This window comes from Macrotis lagotis, chromosome 2 (assembly GCF_037893015.1).
Source record: "Macrotis lagotis isolate mMagLag1 chromosome 2, bilby.v1.9.chrom.fasta, whole genome shotgun sequence".
In the NCBI taxonomy this organism is placed as follows: domain Eukaryota; kingdom Metazoa; phylum Chordata; class Mammalia; order Peramelemorphia; family Peramelidae; genus Macrotis; species Macrotis lagotis.
This window is the reverse complement of record NC_133659.1, coordinates 317,445,586-317,465,839: the sequence shown is the minus strand read 5'-3', so window position 1 is coordinate 317,465,839 and position 20,254 is coordinate 317,445,586. Positions and strand designations below refer to the sequence as shown.

Here is a 20,254-nt window from a genome sequence, read left to right as displayed (position 1 = left end):
CAGGCAAGTCTTTTAACCTCTCAATGTGCTCAGCATCTCTAAGGTGACTCTAAGTTAAAGAGAAGGCATTGACTTGTGTTGGCAGAGCACATAACACTGTCTAATAGATAGTAGATCTTTATTGATTACTCCATGTATTGATGAACCCAATTATTGATTGTCCCATATACCAAGGAAATCATAGGTCTAGCCTCTATCCCTAACTTATTCACAATAGCCCATTGCTCTAAAGCATATAGCACCACAGTCTCTGAAAGGATGCATACTGAATTATTTATAACATATTACCACTCTTGACTTGTGCCTAAGAATGGTCTCTTGGCCAAAACGTCTTCCACAGTGGGACTTTCAAGGCGTCCCCCAAAAAGGGAGCCAGTCCACTTTGGAAGAAAGAGGCCAGAAAACTCAAGATTGATTATATAAAGAGTTTAATAATCTAAGTTAGACACTCGTATCAGGACAGTGGCTAGACAACATATTCTAATTCCCACAAAGACCCGCTACAACTTCCAAGTTGATTATAGAAATTAGCTAAAACTAGGAGTTGTAGAGTATGTTAGTGCAAACTGGATAATATTTTTGAATTTACTGTGCTCATCACTGGGCCATATCTGGGTACCTTATCAGTTCTGATTTGGCTAGAGTCCCTATAGTCATGCTCTAGACACTGATTTATATTAATCTGGGTTTACATATTCATAGCTTTCATAGATAGGGATTCCATAATATTATTATTATTGACTTTCACTGCTAGAGACTTTTGCTGGGAAACCACATCATGGCTTTCACTGCTTAAGGCAAGGTAGGATAACCTCTGGTGTTGCCAAGGCAACCACAGGTGAGACTAGAAATTCAATAAATCTAGAAACTTTCTAGGGGTGAATTAATTTAAAGATTGACCAAATATATCCCATGAATCATATTATAAATATCCAAATGTCCCTTGGCAAAACAAAATATTTCCTACCCCTGGAAGGGCTTAACATTAATATGGTTTTCATCAATAGGTACCCTACAAAGGTAAATCCTACTTCTGAAACTCACTACCTGTATCACCTTGGACCCTTTTCCAGCCTCCCTAGGCATCTTATCCTCAGTCATAAAAAGTGAGAGAACTGAACTACATGAAATCCAGTGACCCTTCTTGCAGCAGATCTATTAAAGTGAGAGAGAAATATTTTTAGAAGCAGTATTATCAGAAAAGTGAGTGAACTGCCTCACAATGAAGTGCCAATGAGGACTGCATTGGATTTCACAGACTATGTCATGGACTCTAATGGTGATCCCATGAAGTATATTGACTTTTAAAGATATAAAATAAAATACACATACACACACACACACACACACACACACACACACATATATATATATATAGAATTAAAAAGGAAAATTATCTTGAAATACATTTATATATCTACATATTTCATATATAACATGTAAGATCTCTATATAAAATATTTTAAAAATTAATAAACCTCAAGTTAAGATGCTCTGATGTAGAAGAAGACCATCATTGTGTAGGATTCATGGCTTCTCGAGGAATCATGGGTAAATGTGATTTAGAATTGCATAGATTGAAACATGAATTGTAATTTAGACCACAAGAAGTTATCCAGCTAGGTGTTATAATAGACAGTGTTAATCTTGAAGCCAGGAAATCCTGAGTCCATAGTGTATCTCGAACTCTTTTTGGTTCTGTAACCCTGGGCAAGACAGTTAAATTTTCTCAGCTTCAGTTTCCTCATCTATGAAATAGGAATAATAATAGCACCTACCACACAGGTGAACTAGCATATATAATGAGCTTTGCAAACCTTAAAGTAATATTTAATGAATGCATTGTTCTTTTCATTAGGCATTACTCATTTTTATTATGCCCACATCAGTGAAATCCTGAATCCATCAACATCTTATCGACTATCATATTGTTAGAAGCTTTCCGAAAGGGAAAGGGAGCTTGGGCTTTAGTTGATAGATTCCTTTCACTCCCCCCCCCCCCCCCAGGTATAGGCTTTATAGACTATCCTATCCTGCTGGCTACCCAGACTTTAGCATTTCAAGCTTGAATTTCATTTCCTATTTTATGCTCTATGAGGCTTATGATTTTGTTTTATACCACAGCTCAAGTTAAACTGAATTGCAATGGCTGTTTCCCAAGAATTTAGGCACAGACATTTTAGCCCAGCTGTATGAGGTCCCTGCCAGCCAGCTCACTCTCCCAAAACTCTGCATCTCTTGGAATTGCTCCCTTGTCTCTTTTCTTTCTGTACCTTCCATGGCATTCCCCAGGTACATTTGCTTTTTGACCCATTGAAACTGTTAACCTTTTTAGAAGAAAGGTAGGTGGCCCTCAGTTCCAGCTTACAGCCAATGTTCTTATAAAATTTTTTCTGCTCATTAGGAAAACAATACCATGGTTCTGCAGCTAAAAAGAGAGGATTCTGAGTTGAAAAATGAGGCTCATTTAGATGAGTGAATGAAGCATTTATTAAGTGCTTACTATGTACAAAGCACTATGCTAATCATTGGGGATAAACATAGAAAAAGAAGACATCTCTCAAGGAGTTCTCATGAAGAAATAATAGACATTCGTGATACTGGGTTAGAGGACTGCATTTTAGATCTGCTTTCTTTAATAGATCTCTGTCCCTTGTATTTCCTTTCCTGGAAGCCTTCCCTGTGTAATTATAATTCCTTTTAGGTCAAGGGCTGCTTTTGGATTGTCTCTGTGTGACCCCTACTCCAATCCCACCCCCAAAGCATAGGTTTCAGCAGAGAACAGATAATTTACTGGATGTTACTGTTCTCTAGACATTTCAGTCATGTCAAATCTTACTGCCCCCATTTGGGGCTTTCTTGGCAAAGGTACTAGAGTAGTTTACCATTTCCTTCTCCAGTTCATTTTATAGTTGAGGAAACTGAACCAACCATGGTTAAGTGATTTGTCCAGGGTCACACAATTAGTTAATAATTGAGGCCAGATTTGAGCTTAGGAAGCTGAGTCTGCCTGACTCTAGATCTGGTATTCTATCCACTGAGCCACCTAGCTACCTACTTATTGGAAAGTTTTTTATACTCTTCTTTCAGATTTACAGCTGAGGAATCATTCAAATCTTAGCAACTAAGACCCTTAAATTTCAGAGAAGATGCTCCTTTATTGAAAAAAAGACATTTCCTCATTCAGGAACAGCTAGAGACAACAGAATCAAAGATTCATTCCTTATTCCCATCCTTGGTTAAATTCTTATTTTGCTCTTTAAAGTAATGTGATCCGATAGACTCCCATTATTTTTCTCATTATTTTACAAATGAACCCCTTTTCCCCAACTTTAATCTAATGAAAGGGGGAAAACCCAGTGACCTCTTTGGAGAAAGAAATTCCCATTGTGGAAATTCTCTTCACCAAAGATGTTATGTTAATTACTTCTAGTTTTGAATGCAGTCTAGAACACTGAGCAGTTAAGTGATTTGCTCGGAATCACACAGCTAATATGTCTCAGGAAAAGGATTTAAATTAGTCTTCTGGCCTCTGAAGCCAGCTCTGTGTCCTCACTGCTGTGCTTCCCCTCATATCCATTTTTTATAAAGGAGTAAACTATGGCTCACAAAGTTTAAAAGATTCAACCAGGGTAACACACTCAGTATCGTATCAAATGGACCTTGAACCCAGATTGTCTTGACCTCAAAGTCCACCCTTTCCACTTAACGTCATTTCAATAACTCATCATTATTTATGGGAAGAACAGCATTTTAATATCTATATAGGGAAAGATCATCACCAAATAAAAAGCATATTATATTCATTTATTCCCTGCAAACCACCTGGCTTAGAATACTGAAGTCATGGTAAAAACTTGTTTTCAAATCCCATCATGTCCCCTGGTTATAATCTCCTTCAAACCAGTGGAGTAAAAATAAATTACTGGAATTTGTCTACCCATTCCCTTAGCTCTTGTTGATTCTCCCTTACGCTTCTCTTTACATAACATTTAAAAGTCAAAAAAATTAAAGGATGTATTGATGGATAGGGGAGGGAATGGAAGGATGCATGGATGGAAAGGCTTTTGTTAAATGCTTCACATGTGTCCAGAATTGTTTTGGGGATACAGATAAAAGTAATACTAAAAGAATTTACATTCTTGTAGAAAGACACAGTATTTGTAGAGGATGGTGGCTAGGGTGGAATTGCTAAGAATGGTGAGTAGAGTAATAGGGCATACTCCTTACATCCTTTTCAGAAGCAATGGGTAATATTGATTAGATGATTATTTAAGAGGTGTTGGGAGACAGAGGGGAACTGAAGGAAGTTACCAAGATGCCTGGGTAGCCTCCATGATGCAGCCTATTAAAGGAGGGATGAGTAGGTTTGGAGTTTGGTATTATTCACCTAAACATCAAGTCCCACTAAAGGACAGTGATAGAGGACAGATAGATAATTACCTGTAGAATGGAGAGGATGGAATGATCTCTGGAAGTTTAGAAAGGAAAGTGAGTATTTCAGCTTCAGGGGAGAAATGGATAGGGAGTAATAGATGGGCATGACAAGAATCGTAGAGGAAAATCAGTAGAAAAGAAAATTCATTTGAAGACTTTAATACTCTATAATAAAAGTACTACAGATTGATTCATTCAATCAGTAGAATTTATCCTTATAATAACCCCATTGAATAAGTGCTATTTTTATGCCCATTTCACAGATGCGAAAACTAAAGGAAAAAGGTAAAGAGACTTGTTTGGAGGGATGGAACTAGCAAATATCTGGTAGACTTTGAATTCCAGTTATTCTGATAGAAGTCTCAGTATCCCATGCCATTAGACTTCCTAGCTACCCTAGATTTATCTATATCTCATTATGCCTTCATAACAACTTTGTAAAGGTTTTAGTTGTTATTATAGTTCAATCATATATGACTTTTTGTGACCCCATTTGGAGTTTTCTTGGGAAAGATATTGGACTGGTTTGCCATTTCCTTCTCTGGCTCATTTTACAGATGAGGAAATTGAGGCAAATGAGTCAAATGATTTACCTAGGGTCATATAACTAATGAGCATATGAGGCCAGATTTGAACTCAAGAATATAAGTCTTCCTAACTCCAGGTCCTGTGAATTATCCTAACTTCCCATAGGGACTATACATAACCCCATTATATAGATGAAGAAATTGAGACTCAAAGATGTCAAGGCATTTTCCATAAATCACCCAACAGGATGGTTTTGGGGTCTTGGTATTACAATCACAACTAGTAATTTTCTGGCTCTGAGAAAGATCTTCTTTCTCTGTCCTTGGCTAAGACCTGGGTTTCATGTCCTTGTTTGCCTCTTGAACAGCTTTGGGACTTTGGTCAACCTCTCTGAGCTTTGTTTTTTTCCTTCTAGAAAATTAGTTTCAGAATACTTGTATTGCCTATTTCCCAGGGCTGGTATGAGGATGGAATGAGATTATGGAATCAAAATGGTTTTAAATTCTTCACATTCTATATTGATGTCCATTGTTCTTATCATATGAACATTCTCAGGGGAATATCATGCTTATATTCTGTATACAGCATCCTGAATTCCTAGAACATTTACTTGCTCTATTTTTAACATGTCTATACCCTTCTTTTTTTAATTGATATTTTATTTTTCCAATTACATATTATGAAAGTTTTTCAACAATCATCTGAAAGTTTTTCAACAATCATCCATATGTATATGCATATTTTTAAGTTAAATAATTTCCTTCCACCCTCCCTTCTCACCCCCCTCCCCTCAGTGGCAAAAAGTCAAGTTGACATTGTGCCTACATATTTTTTGATCTATATATTTACAGATTAGTCATTTTCAGTATGAGGAATTAAGATTAAGGGGAAAGAAAAAAATGAGAAAAGAAATAAATACAGAAGAGAAATTTTGCTAAAAGTGAATTGTTGTGTTCATTCAGATTCTAAAGGGTTTTTTTTGGTTATGTTTTGTTTCGCTTTTTCTTCCTCTCGATGGGGATAGCATTGTCCATAGCCTATCTCCCAGGGCCGTCCTAGCACCTCTGAACTTTCTCGATGAACTTCATTTGTCAAAGTTAATCAACTCACAATATTCTCTTGGTTCTGCTCCCTTCATTCAGCATCAGTTCTTGTAATTCTTCTCTTGCCTCTCTAGAGTCCAACAGTTCATGCTTTCTTAGAGAACAATAGCATTCCATAACATTCACATACCATAACTTGTTCAGCCATTTCCCAAAGGGACTGCTCAGATTTTTGGAGAATCTGGCCCAGAGATAGCACTCAAACCTTGGTTAACTAAAATGTCTTTTTTTTCTATTTAGTAAATCTGACTTCTTCCCAAACTCCCCAGGGTCCGATCTGCCTCAGCAGTTAGCAATTCTGAATGTTAATACAGTTAAGGTAATCAGTGAATGCAGCTCCTCTTTCTCTCTTAGATTCCCTATTCCCAAAAGTCTGCTAAACCCAGACTTTTTACTGGATTCATTTCTTTCTTGGGTCATAAGTTGAATTGCTGAAAATGGGGATAAATAATTCATCAGGTTTAATTTCTTCTGGTTTCACCTGCTATCTCCTAAATGGTAATCAGGACCTTCCAAATGAGTAATTATGAAGTGTCTACTGTGTGATGAGTCGGATTACAGGGGGGATCCAAGATTGTCCAATGTAAGGACTCTTCATCCTATTTATATTCTGGACCCCTCTAGTATTCTTATTCGTTTAATGTTTGTAAATGCATAAAAATTGCAAGGAAATACAGGGGAAACCAATTAATGTTGGAATCTAATTCATTCTTTCTCTATCTCAGTCTCTGTCTCTTTGTCTGCCTATGTCTCTCTCTGTTTCTCTATCTCTATCTCTCTGGCTGTATAGAGAAAGACTATATATATATATATATATACACACACATATATTTCAAAAGAAAAATCAAACTCATAGATCTCCAGGTTAAGAACTCTTGCTCTGGGACAGCTAAGTGGTGCAGTGGATAGAGCACTGGCCCTGGAGTCAGTAGGACCTGAGTTCAAATCCAACCCCAGACACTTAAGAATTACCTAGCTGTGTGGACTTGGGCAAGCCACTTAACCCCATTGTCTTGCAAAAACTAAAAAAAAAAGAAAACTCTTGCTGTGATCTAACCTATAGGTTATTGAGAGAACGCCCTCTCTATCATTGCAAATATGATTATTCAGCTTCCACTAGAATACAGCTAATATGTTGCCTGGACCAGATTCTAACCTTATCATTCTCTGAAACTGCTCTCTCCAAAGTTACCAATGTTTCCTTCATTGCCATATCTATTTCTCATTCCTCACTCACTTTGACTTCTCTGTAGCTTTGGACACTGTAGATGACCTTTTCCTCTTTGAAACAATCTTCTCTCTAGGTTTTGAGAACCCTGTCCCCCTGGTTTTCTCCCTACTTTTTTGATGACTCCTTCTCTGCCTCCCTTATTGGATTATCATCTGGATCACTTCTAACCATAGGCACCTCAGAGTGTTCTGTCCTTGAGTCTCTTCTCTATCTGTACTACATTGCTGATCTCATCAGCTTTCATGGATTTAATTACCATCTCCATGCTGATGCTTCTCAGACCTACCCTGCACCAGTCTCTCTGCTGAGGTCCAATTTCACATCTCCATCTGCCTTTCAAACATCTCATTGGATGTTGAAATTTGCTGTGTCTACTGAATATTGAAGGAAATTCATGATTTTAAAAGATGAAGATGATTGCATAAGTGGGGGGTAGCTAAAGCATACCTCATTATCATTTTTCCTATGTTCTCCCCTACCCTGCTCCCACCCTTCCTGCCCCTTTCTCTCTTGATGTTAAGGTCAGCACCATCTTTAATCCCTCAGTCTCACAACCTGGGCTGTCTCTTCATTAGCTCCTCCCCATATCCAATCTGTTCACCAAAGTCTCTTCCATACATTCCCTTCTCTCTTCTGATACTGCCAACATTTTGGTGTAGGCCCCCAAAACATAAAGCCTGTATTATTTCAGTAGTCTAATGACATCTCTCTACCTGAAGTTTCTCCCCACTCTAGTTCATCCTCCAGCCATCAAAGTGATTTTCACAAACACAAGTCCAACTCCTTTATTCAGTAAACTCTTCAACTTCCCTATCACCTCCAGGATCAAAGGCAAAATATTCTCTTTTTCATTAAGCTTTTCATATTCTGATCCCTTCCCATCATTCCAGTCTTTGTACACCTTATTACTCCTCAGTCCATTGACATTGTCCTTCCAGCCATTCCCTGAACAAAATGCTATTTTTCTTAGTTCCCAGCATTCTCTTTGTCTGTCCCACATGTCTGGAATGCTCTCTCCCCTCCACTTTGACCACTGACCTCCCTGGTTTCTTTAAGTCCCAACTAAAATCTCATCTTTTCCAGGAAGATTTAACCAAACCTTCTGAATTCCAGTACCTTCCTCTATTTCCTATTTAATTTGTGTAACTTGTATATATTTGTTTCCTTATTGTCCTCATTTGAATGTAAGCTCCTTGAAGGCAAGGACTGTGTTTTGCATCTTTTTCTCTCACCATACTTTAGCACGGTGTCTTAATAAATATTGGTTGATTACTTGATAGAAATATAGAATCCAAAGATCCCGAGTTTGAAGGGGCCTTAAGGTCATCTAGTCCAAATCCATTATTTTTAGATGAGAAACTTGAGGGATAGAAAAGTTAAGCAACTTGCCTACAGTCAACAGCTAGTATATAGCTGAAGGGCTACTTTCAAAGGCAATCAAAAATCTACTTTCTAATAGCTGAAATCATTAGTAAGTTTTCTCTTGGGTTGTTGAGTTGAAATTAATCTCTTGACATCTTCCAACTTTGAGTTTGAGTTTTCCCCTCCAGGGTCAAATCTGTCTACAACACTTCAGATATTTGTAGACAGCTTATCTTGTAGACAAGTATGGGAGACACTCTTCCCATACTCACTGTTCTTTACTTTTATTTAAATATTCCCAGTTTCTGGGATCCTATCATGGTCCCATTCTGTCCACTGATTTCTGGATCCATTAATATCCTCCACTCTTTCCAGACCTTCAATCACTGAAGCCAGAGCAGTTTTTTAGGACCTACTATGTGTCAAACACTATTCTAGGCAATGACAGCACAATATAGGTGATAAAAAAACCTCCAATCCCTTCATTGGAGTTAGAGACCAAATGTTTGTAAAATGGATTCAAAATCGAGGTCATTTAGGAAGAAGGCAGTAGTGACTAGGGGAGATCAAGAGAGGCCTCGTGCAGAAGTTGGCTTTTGTGTGTATTGAATATTGAAGGATACTAGTGATTCTAAGAGTCAGAGGTGAGGAAGGATTTCATCCTGTGTATAGGCGAATGGTCTTTGTACAGGGACTGTTGCTTATAAAATGTGGCCACCAAAATGGAACAGAATAGAGCATAATGGGATGATTGCCAGCATCACTCTAGATATCATACTAGTGGGGAAGCTTGGCTTTATGTATAGATAGTGAGCCTCAGAAGCAGGATAACCTGGGCCCTTGTTTTTGACACATAGCAATGTGCTTGGGCAAGTCATTTAACCTCCCAGGAACCCCAGGAAGTACTCTGGAATTATCATTGACAAAATAGTTATCGATATCTGTTGGCAGAAGTTCCGCACTTGAATCTCTTATAAGACTGTAGCTTCAGTAGAACATCAGGATAAATATCATTTTAAAAAACCATCAGATGATCTTTACTTAAACACAGGAAGAGGAGGAAAAAAAACAAAAATTTCACTTAAGGGAATAAAATGCGTTAACCAAGTCACCTGAGCCAAGATTTAGTAGCTACTATTTATGTAGTGCTTAAAACCTTGCAAAGGCTCTGAATGTGTTTATTCATTGGATTCTCACAATAGCCCAGAAAGGTAGATATTATTATTATTATTATTACTATGATTATTCCCATTTTACAGATGAGAGAATAGAATAAGACTGGTGGAATGGTCAGAGAAGTATGTAATAATGAATCAGTAGGAAGAAGGAAGATCATTTCATTTAATATTATTTTCAACAACTTGACTGACGTTTTATAGGATACTTATCAAATCTGAGGCTTATAGAATGACAGGAGAGGAAGCCTTGGGTAGAAGAATTAGAATTCAATATAATTCAGTTCAACGTGCATCAATTAAATTCTCACTATTTGGCAGACATTATACTAGCTGTTGTTAACACAATGCCCAAAACAAAACAGTCCTAACCATCAGGGAGTTGACATCTCTAGCATCACAAAACAAGGGATATATGGATAATTACAAGTAACATAAATAACTTAAAAATTTGATTAACAGTCTCTTCCTCTGGAAATTACTCTGCACTTCATGTTATTATGTATTATATATTATTTATGTATTTATATAGAGAGAACATTTCATGTTATTACATATATACTATTTATGTGTGTTTTCTGTATAGAGTAATATTTTTACATATATGTTATACTCAAAATATTATATATTATATTTGAGACTAAATATTGTAGAAAAGATACAAACCTACATGGTTTCACCACTTGGGAGCTCTTTGTGCCTATGAAGTCACAGCTCTAGTTCCTATATGATAATATATTATTTAATATATATAGCTTATATTGATATTATTAGTATAAATATATTAATATTTAATTGATTGTACAGTATTATATTATCAATTCAATCTTAACTATATCATATACATCTGTCACATATAAGCAATGTAGTTCATATTATATATATATATATATATAACATGCTGTATAAACTATATTCTCTATGTGATAATACACAATAATAGGGGGTCATTTCCAGTCTTCCTGATCCATATCTGGCCACTGGACCCATATATTCCAGAAGAGAAAGTGAAGTTGGTGACTTAGTTCAGCACTCCTTACCCAAATTCAATTTACTTGCTACTTAGAGCATCACCTCCCCAGTGTCATGACCATCGTCTAGAATGAAGGAGAAACAACAACATAATATTATATATTATTTAATATGTAAGTGATGGTATAAATATTAAAAGTATTTTATTTAATATGAATTAATAAATTGCAGCATATGCATATATATATGGTATAGAGAATACTTTTTAGTAGGAGAGAGAATAACTATAAGGAGTTAGGAAAAGGTTTTTGTAGGAGGATCCTTTTGAATTGATCTTAAGGAGATTTTGTAATTATCAAGGAACAAACGAGAAGGGAAGAATTTGGGGTATGGAGGATAGTTTGTAAAAAACGTATGTAAGTTCTGCAAAATTATATATGTTAATAGCAAGTAAATCACATAGAATATAGGAAAGGGAAAACTAATCTTAAAGCAGTCTGAAAAGATAAGTTGTAGTTCAGTTGTAAAAGTTCTTAAATGTCAAATGGATGAATTTCTATTTAATCTTGGCAGGAAGCAGGGAGCCACAGTAACTTCCTGAACTGGGGTGTGTGATATGGGCAACTGTAAGCTTTAGGACTATCAAAAGGACAGCTGGATGAGATGGATGCATTCATAGGGAAGAGAATGAATGATAAAAATCTTTGAAAAGTTATACAGTGATTGAATGACAGAATTAGGATCCAAAGAGAATCTCAGTCAGAAATCTTGTCGTAAAAATTACAAATCTTGTAGAGAGCTTATTTAGCTGAGATGCAGATTGAGCTATATGATGCTGACAGATTTCTTCCTTCCTTCCTTCCTTCCTTCCTTCCTTCCTTCCTTCCTTCCTTCCTTCCTTCCTTCCTTTCTTCTTTCTTTCTTTCTTTCTTTCTTTCTTTCTTTCTTTCTTTCTTTCTTTCTTTCTTTCTTTCTTTCTTCTTTCTTTCTTTCTTTCTTTCTCCCTTCCTTCCTTCCTTCCTTCCTTCCTTCCTTCCTTCCTTCCTTCCTTCCTTCCTTCCTTTCTTTCTTTCTTTCTTTCTTTCTTTCTTTCTTTCTTTCTTTCTTTCTTTCTTTCTTTCTTTCTTTCTTCCTTCCTTCCTTCCTTCCTTCCTTCCTTCCTTCCTTCCTTCCTTCCTTCCTTCCTTCCTTCCTTCCTTCCTTTCTTTCTTTCTTGTAATCAGGGTTAAGTGACTTGCTCAGGATCACCCATTTAGTAAGTATCTGATGTCAAATTAGAACTAAGGTCTTCCCAACTGTACTACACCAGCTAGCTGTCTATGACTATTTAATTTCAACTCCTCATCTGAGATCATCTCCATTTTATCTTGTCTATATCTGAATTGTAAATATGTTTTTACTCCACTATTTGATTATAAGGACCTTCAGGACTGAAACTGTGGGTTTTTTACTTTGTGTCCATAATACTTTGAAGAGTGCTTGCCTCATAATATTAAGAAATGTTCATTGGGGAACAGCTCAGTAACAGTAACTCCAATCCTGGATTTTAGGAGGACCTGAGTTCAAATCCAGACTCAAATGTTTAATAATTACCTAGCTTAATAATTACCCTGGGCAAGTTACTTGACCCCCCCCATTGCCTTGAAAATACAAATTAATTAATTAATTAATCAATGCAGTTTTTATTGCTTGATGACTTTCACTGCAAAGATATCATTTAATCTTCCCATACATCTTGTGAAGTAGGCAAGGCAAGTATTATAGACTTAGTGTATCTTATTGGCTGTTAGGACATGACCTGGAGGGAGGTCATGTGTTGGACTGAAAATGAGTGAGTAACTCAATCTACTGAAAGAGTGATGATCACTGTCAGTCTAGATAGAAGTTTTTAATAAAGGCTTCTGTCCTTGGTCCTTTTCTGTTCACCACTTTTAATCAGTGACTCAGATGAAGACATAGATGGCATGCTTCTCAGATTTGCAAATGGTATAACCCTGATAGCCGAATTAAGATCCAAAAAGAAATTGATAGACTGTACCAACAAGCCAAGTCTGATAAGATGAAATTTAATAGCAGTGAAGGTGAAGTCCTACAGTTGAGATGCTAAATAAAAGTGGGCCATAAAAGTATTAGATGGGAAAGGTTTCACTGTAGAACAATTTATATTTTAAACAACCTCTGAGTTTTGGTGAACTGCCAATTTATCTGGAGACAACACTGTGACATGGCGGCCAAAAAAGTTAATTCAATTTTAGGATGCATTAACATAAGCTTAGTGTCCTTAAGAAAAAAAATGAGGGTCCCATTACACTTTGACTTGTCCAACCACATCTAAAATAGTGTTTCCAATTACGAGTACCATGTTTTAGAAAGAATATTGATCAACTGAAACTTGTCCAGAAGAGGAATGATGGTGGGGAGACTTGAAGCTATATCATATGGGAGTTAGTTGAAAGACTCTTAGAGAGATAATAATAACCAAAATAGCAATGGTGATGACAAACAACAGCAATGTCCAGAGCTTATTCTGTGTATAGAAATATGCATATTCATATACATACATGCATATGTCTATAGACATAAACAATGTCTGTAGCTATAAGGTTTGCCAAATACTTTCCTCAAAATAATACTGCATATATCACCTAGCTAGGTGATACAATGGATAGAATGATGGGTCTGGAATCAGAAAGACTCTCTTCATGAGTTCAAATCTAGCCTTAGATACTTGTTAGCTTTGTGACTCTGGGTGACCCCCTTGACCTGTTTGCCTCAATTTCCTCATTTCTAAAGCTAGAGAAATAAATGACCAACCACACTGATCATCTTCTTCAAATGGGGTCACAGAGATTTGGAAACAACTGAAAAATAACTTAATAATAACAAAGATTGCATAATGGATAGAGTGTTTTTTGGACTTGGAACCAGGAGGACAGAGTCAAATTCAGTCTCTGATTGAACCTGGTAAAAAAAAACCTGGGAAATTCTCTGAAACTCTTTGCTTTTAGTTTTCTTTTCCATCATATCTGAGTATCTAAATCACAGGGCAGTTGTGGAAAGTGTTATGGACCAGATGGAGAGCCAGCCTTAGAGTCTCAAACCCTTGGGTGTAGGGGACATCTTTTATTCCCTCAGATCCACCAAGGAAGTCTCCTTTTGTCTCTAAGTTGCAGTGCAACTGACTGTTGGTATTGATAAAAGAAGTTCTTAAAGGGGGCAGCTGGATGGTGCAGTGGATAGAGCACCAGCCCTGGAGTCAGGAGGACCTGAGTTCAAATGTGACCTCAGAAACTTAATAATTGCCTAGCTGTGTGACCTTAGGCAAGTCACTTAACCCTATTGCCTTAAATAAATTTAAAAAGGGGGAAGAAAGGAATTCTTTGCACCAGTGGAATAAAAATTAAAGTCAAATAAAAAAAATCCCACTCAACTCAGTTGAGAGGTCTAAATGAAATAATATAAGTAAAGCTCTGCATAAAAATCTATTCTTGCTGTTAACCCATTTTTTGGTAAACTTAGAAGTTTTAAGTGATTTGCCCCCTGGATTAGGCTACTATGAATTATCTGGGATGGGATTTGAACCTAAGTCTCCTTACCCTGTAGGCAGCACACCAGTCAAATAGGTAGGGGCTGGTATTGATTTCAAAAAGGATTGCAGTGAAAGAGTAGGTTTAAACATTCTAATGCCCCAGAGATAAGCACCTTGGACCATGGGTGTAAATTAAAGGGAGAGAACTTCTGAGAAAATACAGAGTGTTCCAAAAGTCTTGCTCCATTTTTAAAGCTATTATAACTTAAAATCTTTTTCATTGAAGGGGAATTCTAAATAGGAAATTTCCCCATATAGCATGTCCCCAAAGTTATATAGAGACATATCTATGTCTCTATATACACATATATGTATATTAAATATTTAGAGTTTTCCATCATTGAAATAGAATCCCTTGGATAGATCACTGACCCCAAAGCCAGAAAGACCTGAGTTCAAATGCAGACACTTGATACTTAACTTTGGATACTTATAACTCAGTCTGTTGGGTGAGGGTGATGTTACTATTGGAATTTTTTCCTATTGAAAAGAGGTAAACTGATTGTAGGGGCACCCTGCTGAATTAGAAAAGTCAGAGGATTGCTTTGACAACTCCCTCCAAATAAACCTAATTTCTTACTTTTGGGAGCAGTCAATGATTTCCCAAGATTCCTTTAGATTTAACCACTCTGCTCTTCAAAAGATATTCACATCTATAATTTTTGAATTTTGTTAAGAGCTAAGTCTCTGTTATAAAGGGGCTCCAGATATCTAATCTATCCCCTTTCTTATAAATGAAGAACATGAGAACCAGGGTAGGCAGTGATAGCTCTGTGATTACACAACTGCCAAGTGGCAGATCTAGGATTCAAATACAAATCCTCTGACTTTTCCAATTCAAGAGGGTGCCCGGTATATCCAGAAAAAACAATTGCCCCTTTCTCAATCAGGTTGCAATAGTAACACCACCCCACCCAAAAAAAGAGTTATAATATCCAAAGGAAATCTTGTTTTTGTCTCATGATATCTTATGGACCTGAAAATTCACAGCTGGGAAATAAATTGTTTTGACTTACGGGTTGCTTGTAAGTTTTTATGACTTGCAGGGTTTTAAGGAGGGGGAACAAAAAAAAAAACACAATATAAAACAAACAAAGAAAGAAACAACCCACAATCTCCACTGTTCATTTTGAGCCAACATCTTTAAAATGAAATGAATCCTCGTTTTCGGGAAGTAGCAAACAGAGTTGCAAATCAGAGACAATTCTCTCTGTTGCATTTTCAAAAAAGGAAAGTGTAATGAATGCTGCTATAGGCTATAGTTAATGCTTTACATCCTCTTGAGTCTTTTGAGACATACACACACTCATACACTCACATATTCACACACACATTTATTCACAGACTCACACTCACAGAGTTTCAAATCAGAAAAAGTTGCATTTTCAAAAGGTAAAGGCATAATGAACTGTGCTGTAGACTTGAGTTAATGCTTTCCATCCCCTGGTGTCTTTTGAAACATACCCAGCTTGTACACACACACACACACACACACACACACACACACTTACATATATACACATTCACACCCACAAATACACTTACAAAGTTTCAAATCAGAAGTAATTCTCTCTGTTGCATTTTCAAAAAATAAAGGAAGATATAGTGAAATCTGCTAGAGGCTAGAGTTAATTCTTTACCTCCTCTTGTGTCTTTTGAGATAGGCATTCACATACTCACACATTCACACATACACACTGACATAAACTCATACACTCATGTACACACTCACATACTCTCACATTCACCCACAACTCATACACACACACAAACATATATATATATGTATGTATATATATATATATATATATACTTAGAGACCTGCACACTCACACATTAACACACATACCTGCACACATTCACACTCATTTTCACCCACACAATCACACACTCATATACATGCAAACATACCATACCCACCCACACTCAACACATTCATACACTCACATACACACTCACACATACACTCCTGCACATTCATGCCCTCACATACATAGAAACACACACTCACATAAAGTCACAAATATATTCACACACTCATAAACACTCACAGATACCACACACACAGACTCATACACTCAACACATTCACACACTCACAAATCGTTCACACACACTCACATATGTATGCCCTTGCACAGAGTCACATACAGGCACAAACATATTCACACACTCTCCTGCACACTTACACACACCTTTGTGTACTCCCATCCAAACACACACACGCACACACTCATACACATTCATACACATATACAGACTCTCTCTCTCTCACACACACACTCACTCACATCCAAATGCACACACACACACTCTCATACACATTCATACACATATACAGACTCTCTCTCTCACACACACACACTCACTCCCATCCAAACACACACACACACACACACACACACACACTCATACACATTCATACACATATGCAGACTCTCTCACACACACACTCACTCCCATCCAAACATACACACACGCACACACTCATACACATTAATACACATATACAGACTCTCTCTCTCACACAGACACACTCACATCCAAACACACACACGCACACACTCATACACATTCATACACATATATAGACTCTCTCTCTCACACACACACTCACTCCCATGCAAACACACACACGCACACACTCATACACATTCATACACATATGCAGACTCTCACACACACACTCACTCCCATCCAAACACACACACACACACACTCATATACATTCATACACATATGCAGACTCTCACACACACTCACTCACTCACAAACACACACTCATACATATTTATACACTCATATAGCTCACACACACACATTCACAGAGTCTCACACCCGCACACACACGAGTCCCGATGGTGCAAGGTCTGGCCCCAGATTCCAGGCAGAGAGTGGAAGCCCCCTCGGGGCCCGCTTGCCATCTTGCTATTTTTTGCGTGTGTTTTGACTGGTGCCATCCCTGAAGATTGACGCCTGGATGGGTGTGTAGGAGGCGGCAGCAGGAGCCGGGCTCCTCCAGCTTGCACACACACGCACACACGCACACGCGTCCACACACATCCACACGCAGGCACACACACACACACACGATCTGCCTTCTCTCTGATGGCTCTTCTTGCCAATGGGAGGCGCAGGCTGGGCCGGGTAGCGAGGGGGGCGCGGGCACGGGCGCGGGCGCGGGGGGCGGCGTGCCAGTGAGCGGCGGAGCCTGGGCTGCGGAGCGGAGCCCGGCTCGGGGAGCGGAGCAGAGCGCGGCGCGGCGCAGCCGAGAGCCAGCCAGGCGCCGGGGGCCGGCGGGGCATGCGGGGCTTCCTCGGGGCTCTGGGGGGCCCCCGCTGTGACAGCCGCCGCCTCTCAACTCTGGCCACTATGGGAGGCGCGCGGGGCTAGCCGCCAGCCCCTCTTCCCTGGCAGGAACCAAGCCCCCCCGGCCCCCAGCCCCCCAGCAGCCCCAACTATGTTTTCCTTCTGACTTTTGTTTGGCGGTGCGGAGAGCCCCCCGCTCCATCTGTCAAGCTGGCGGGCTCCTATGACAGCAACTTTCCCCACAACATGATGTGGCAATGCCACCTCTCAGCCCAGGACTACCGCTATTACCCCGTGGATGGCTACTCCCTGCTTAAACGCTTCCCTCTGCACCCTCTTGCAGGACCCCGCTGCCCGCTCCAGACCGTGGGACAATGGCTGGACAACATCGGGCTGCCTCAGTACGAGAACCACTTGATGGCCAATGGCTTCGACAATGTCCAGTTTATGGTAAGGAGCTGGGGGGGGGCTGGCTTCGTGGGGCTGCCTTTTGTCTGCCTGGGCTTTCAGTCTGTTGGAGTTCCGCGTGTGTGTGTGGGGGGGGGGGATCTGAGCTGAGCCCCCCAGGAACAGCCCCTGGGCAAGAAACAGGGGCCACTTAGGATGAACTTCATCGGCTGCCCCCCCACCCAAGGGCTGCCGACCAGTTAGCCCCCCATGTGCTTCTCGGGTCTGGGCTGCCCAGAGCGCTGCGCTCCGGAGGCTAGCACTGGACAGCTCCCCAACCAGGCTAGCACTGGACAGCTCCCCTCCTTGTTGGCGCTTCACTTTCCGAAGTCAGCCTGGGAGAGAGGGCAGCCCTCCTTGGAACAATACCCTTGCCCTCAAGCCCTCCCGGTCCCATGAAACACTGGCTCCTGGAAGCCTGAGCATTTCCGTGGGGGGGGGGGGGGCAGATGTCGACCCCCCACCGGTGGGATCTCGGCCCCAATCCCTCCTCCTCTCAGAAGGATTCACTTAGCCTGGGTAGGCAACAGGAATGGGGTCCTTTAAGATGGAAATCGATGCTTTGCTCCTTGGGGCTGCTTAAGACCTGGAGAAGGGCTTCTGGATCCCTGTGGCGGCCCAGAGAAGCCTGTGGGTCCCTTAGTGTGATCAAGAAAATGTTACATTTCTACAAGTGAGTGAAAAATGAGGATCGCTTGTTTTGCTTTGGCTTTCTTTTTCCCCATCCAAGTTCATAGAACTCTAGAACTCCAGAAATCAAACCACAGATCCCTTGGGAGTCCATGAATCCCATAATAAGGACCTCTGATCTAGGCTAAGGGGCATCAGTGACTTCTCCAGGTACATGTCGCCTAAAACGGATATATGCAATATCCCCAGGGTGAGGAATATAGGTTAGGATGGGGGGCTGTTTGCCCAGGCCCCAATTCTTTCCCCACCTCCTCTAGGGCTCAGCAGTTTTGCTTGGGCCAAGAGCCTTCACCCCACTTGTAAAGCTACGTCAGAGCTCTTGTTAACTTTGCCTTTCTTTAAGGTCTTACCGCACATAGTCAGGGCTCTAATTTTAGTGCTCCATCTATGTTATAGGCAGGAGGCATACACACAGCCCTTGGGATAAATAACATTCTAAGAACTATAAGCCCAGACACGGTTTCCAAGTAAAATGTTAGACAGGCCTGACACCTGCAGTTTCTTGCTATCAAAACTATAAATGGAAAAAAAAGAGGGGAAAATGTTTGACACCTGGCATATTTTCTATAATATAAATATAAATGTTTGTATATGGAATATTAATTATGTTATATTTTATGTCTATATTAATTATAGTATATATTATAATGATATATTGCTGTCTTTATTCTATTTTATTTATTATATTATCTGCATTAATTATGTTCTCATATTATACTATATTGATATTTTCTTTTATTTTTATTTATTCTATTTTATTTCTTGTATCATCTATATTAATTACATAATATATTATGATATATGACATTATGTCATTTTTAGTTATTCTATTTTATTTATTGTCTATATTCTATTATATTGATATATTGTGATTTATTATGTTATGTTTTTTGTATTTCTTTTATTTTTGTTTATTGTCTATAGTAATTATATTGTGACATGTGTTACTATATTGTGATGTCATGTAATTTTTATTTCTTTTATTGTATTGTCTATAGTCATTATACTGTCTTGAAATATTGTAATATATTTTATATGACTTTTATTTCTCTTATTGTATTGTCTGTATTGATTATATTATATTGATATATTTTGATATATTATGTGTTATGTTATTTTTATTTCTTTTATTTTGTTTATTGTATTCTATGTGATTATTTTTTCCCTCCAGGCTTAATTAATGCTGAATTGGGTAGGATTTTTAGTTATTCAGTTGATTAGATGTCCACCTATTTTTACAAAGACATGTTTTGTGCAGAAACGTCTGGCAGGAAGAGCATTGTACAAATGTAGTCTGACATGTGGGCTGGAAAACTTGCATGTGATGGTATTTGCCGAGTCCTTTCTGGGCTTAGAATCTGTGCAGCACTGTCCCAGCTGCCAGGCGTTTTTCTTTGCTGAGATTCTTCTAG

At 38.7% G+C, this 20,254-nt stretch overlaps 1 protein-coding gene across 1 annotated transcript in view; it reads left to right on the top strand.

Annotated features, from left to right (window-relative positions):
* The window catches only part of ANKS1B (ankyrin repeat and sterile alpha motif domain containing 1B), a 1,440,110-nt gene that overhangs the window by 822,271 nt on the left and 597,585 nt on the right, over nucleotides 1-20,254 (top strand). Inside the window, exon 15 of the mRNA XM_074226655.1 lies at nucleotides 18,049-18,155. Within this exon, the coding sequence (XP_074082756.1) occupies nucleotides 18,049-18,155 (107 nt within the window). The remainder of the gene's footprint in view (nucleotides 1-18,048; nucleotides 18,156-20,254) is intronic.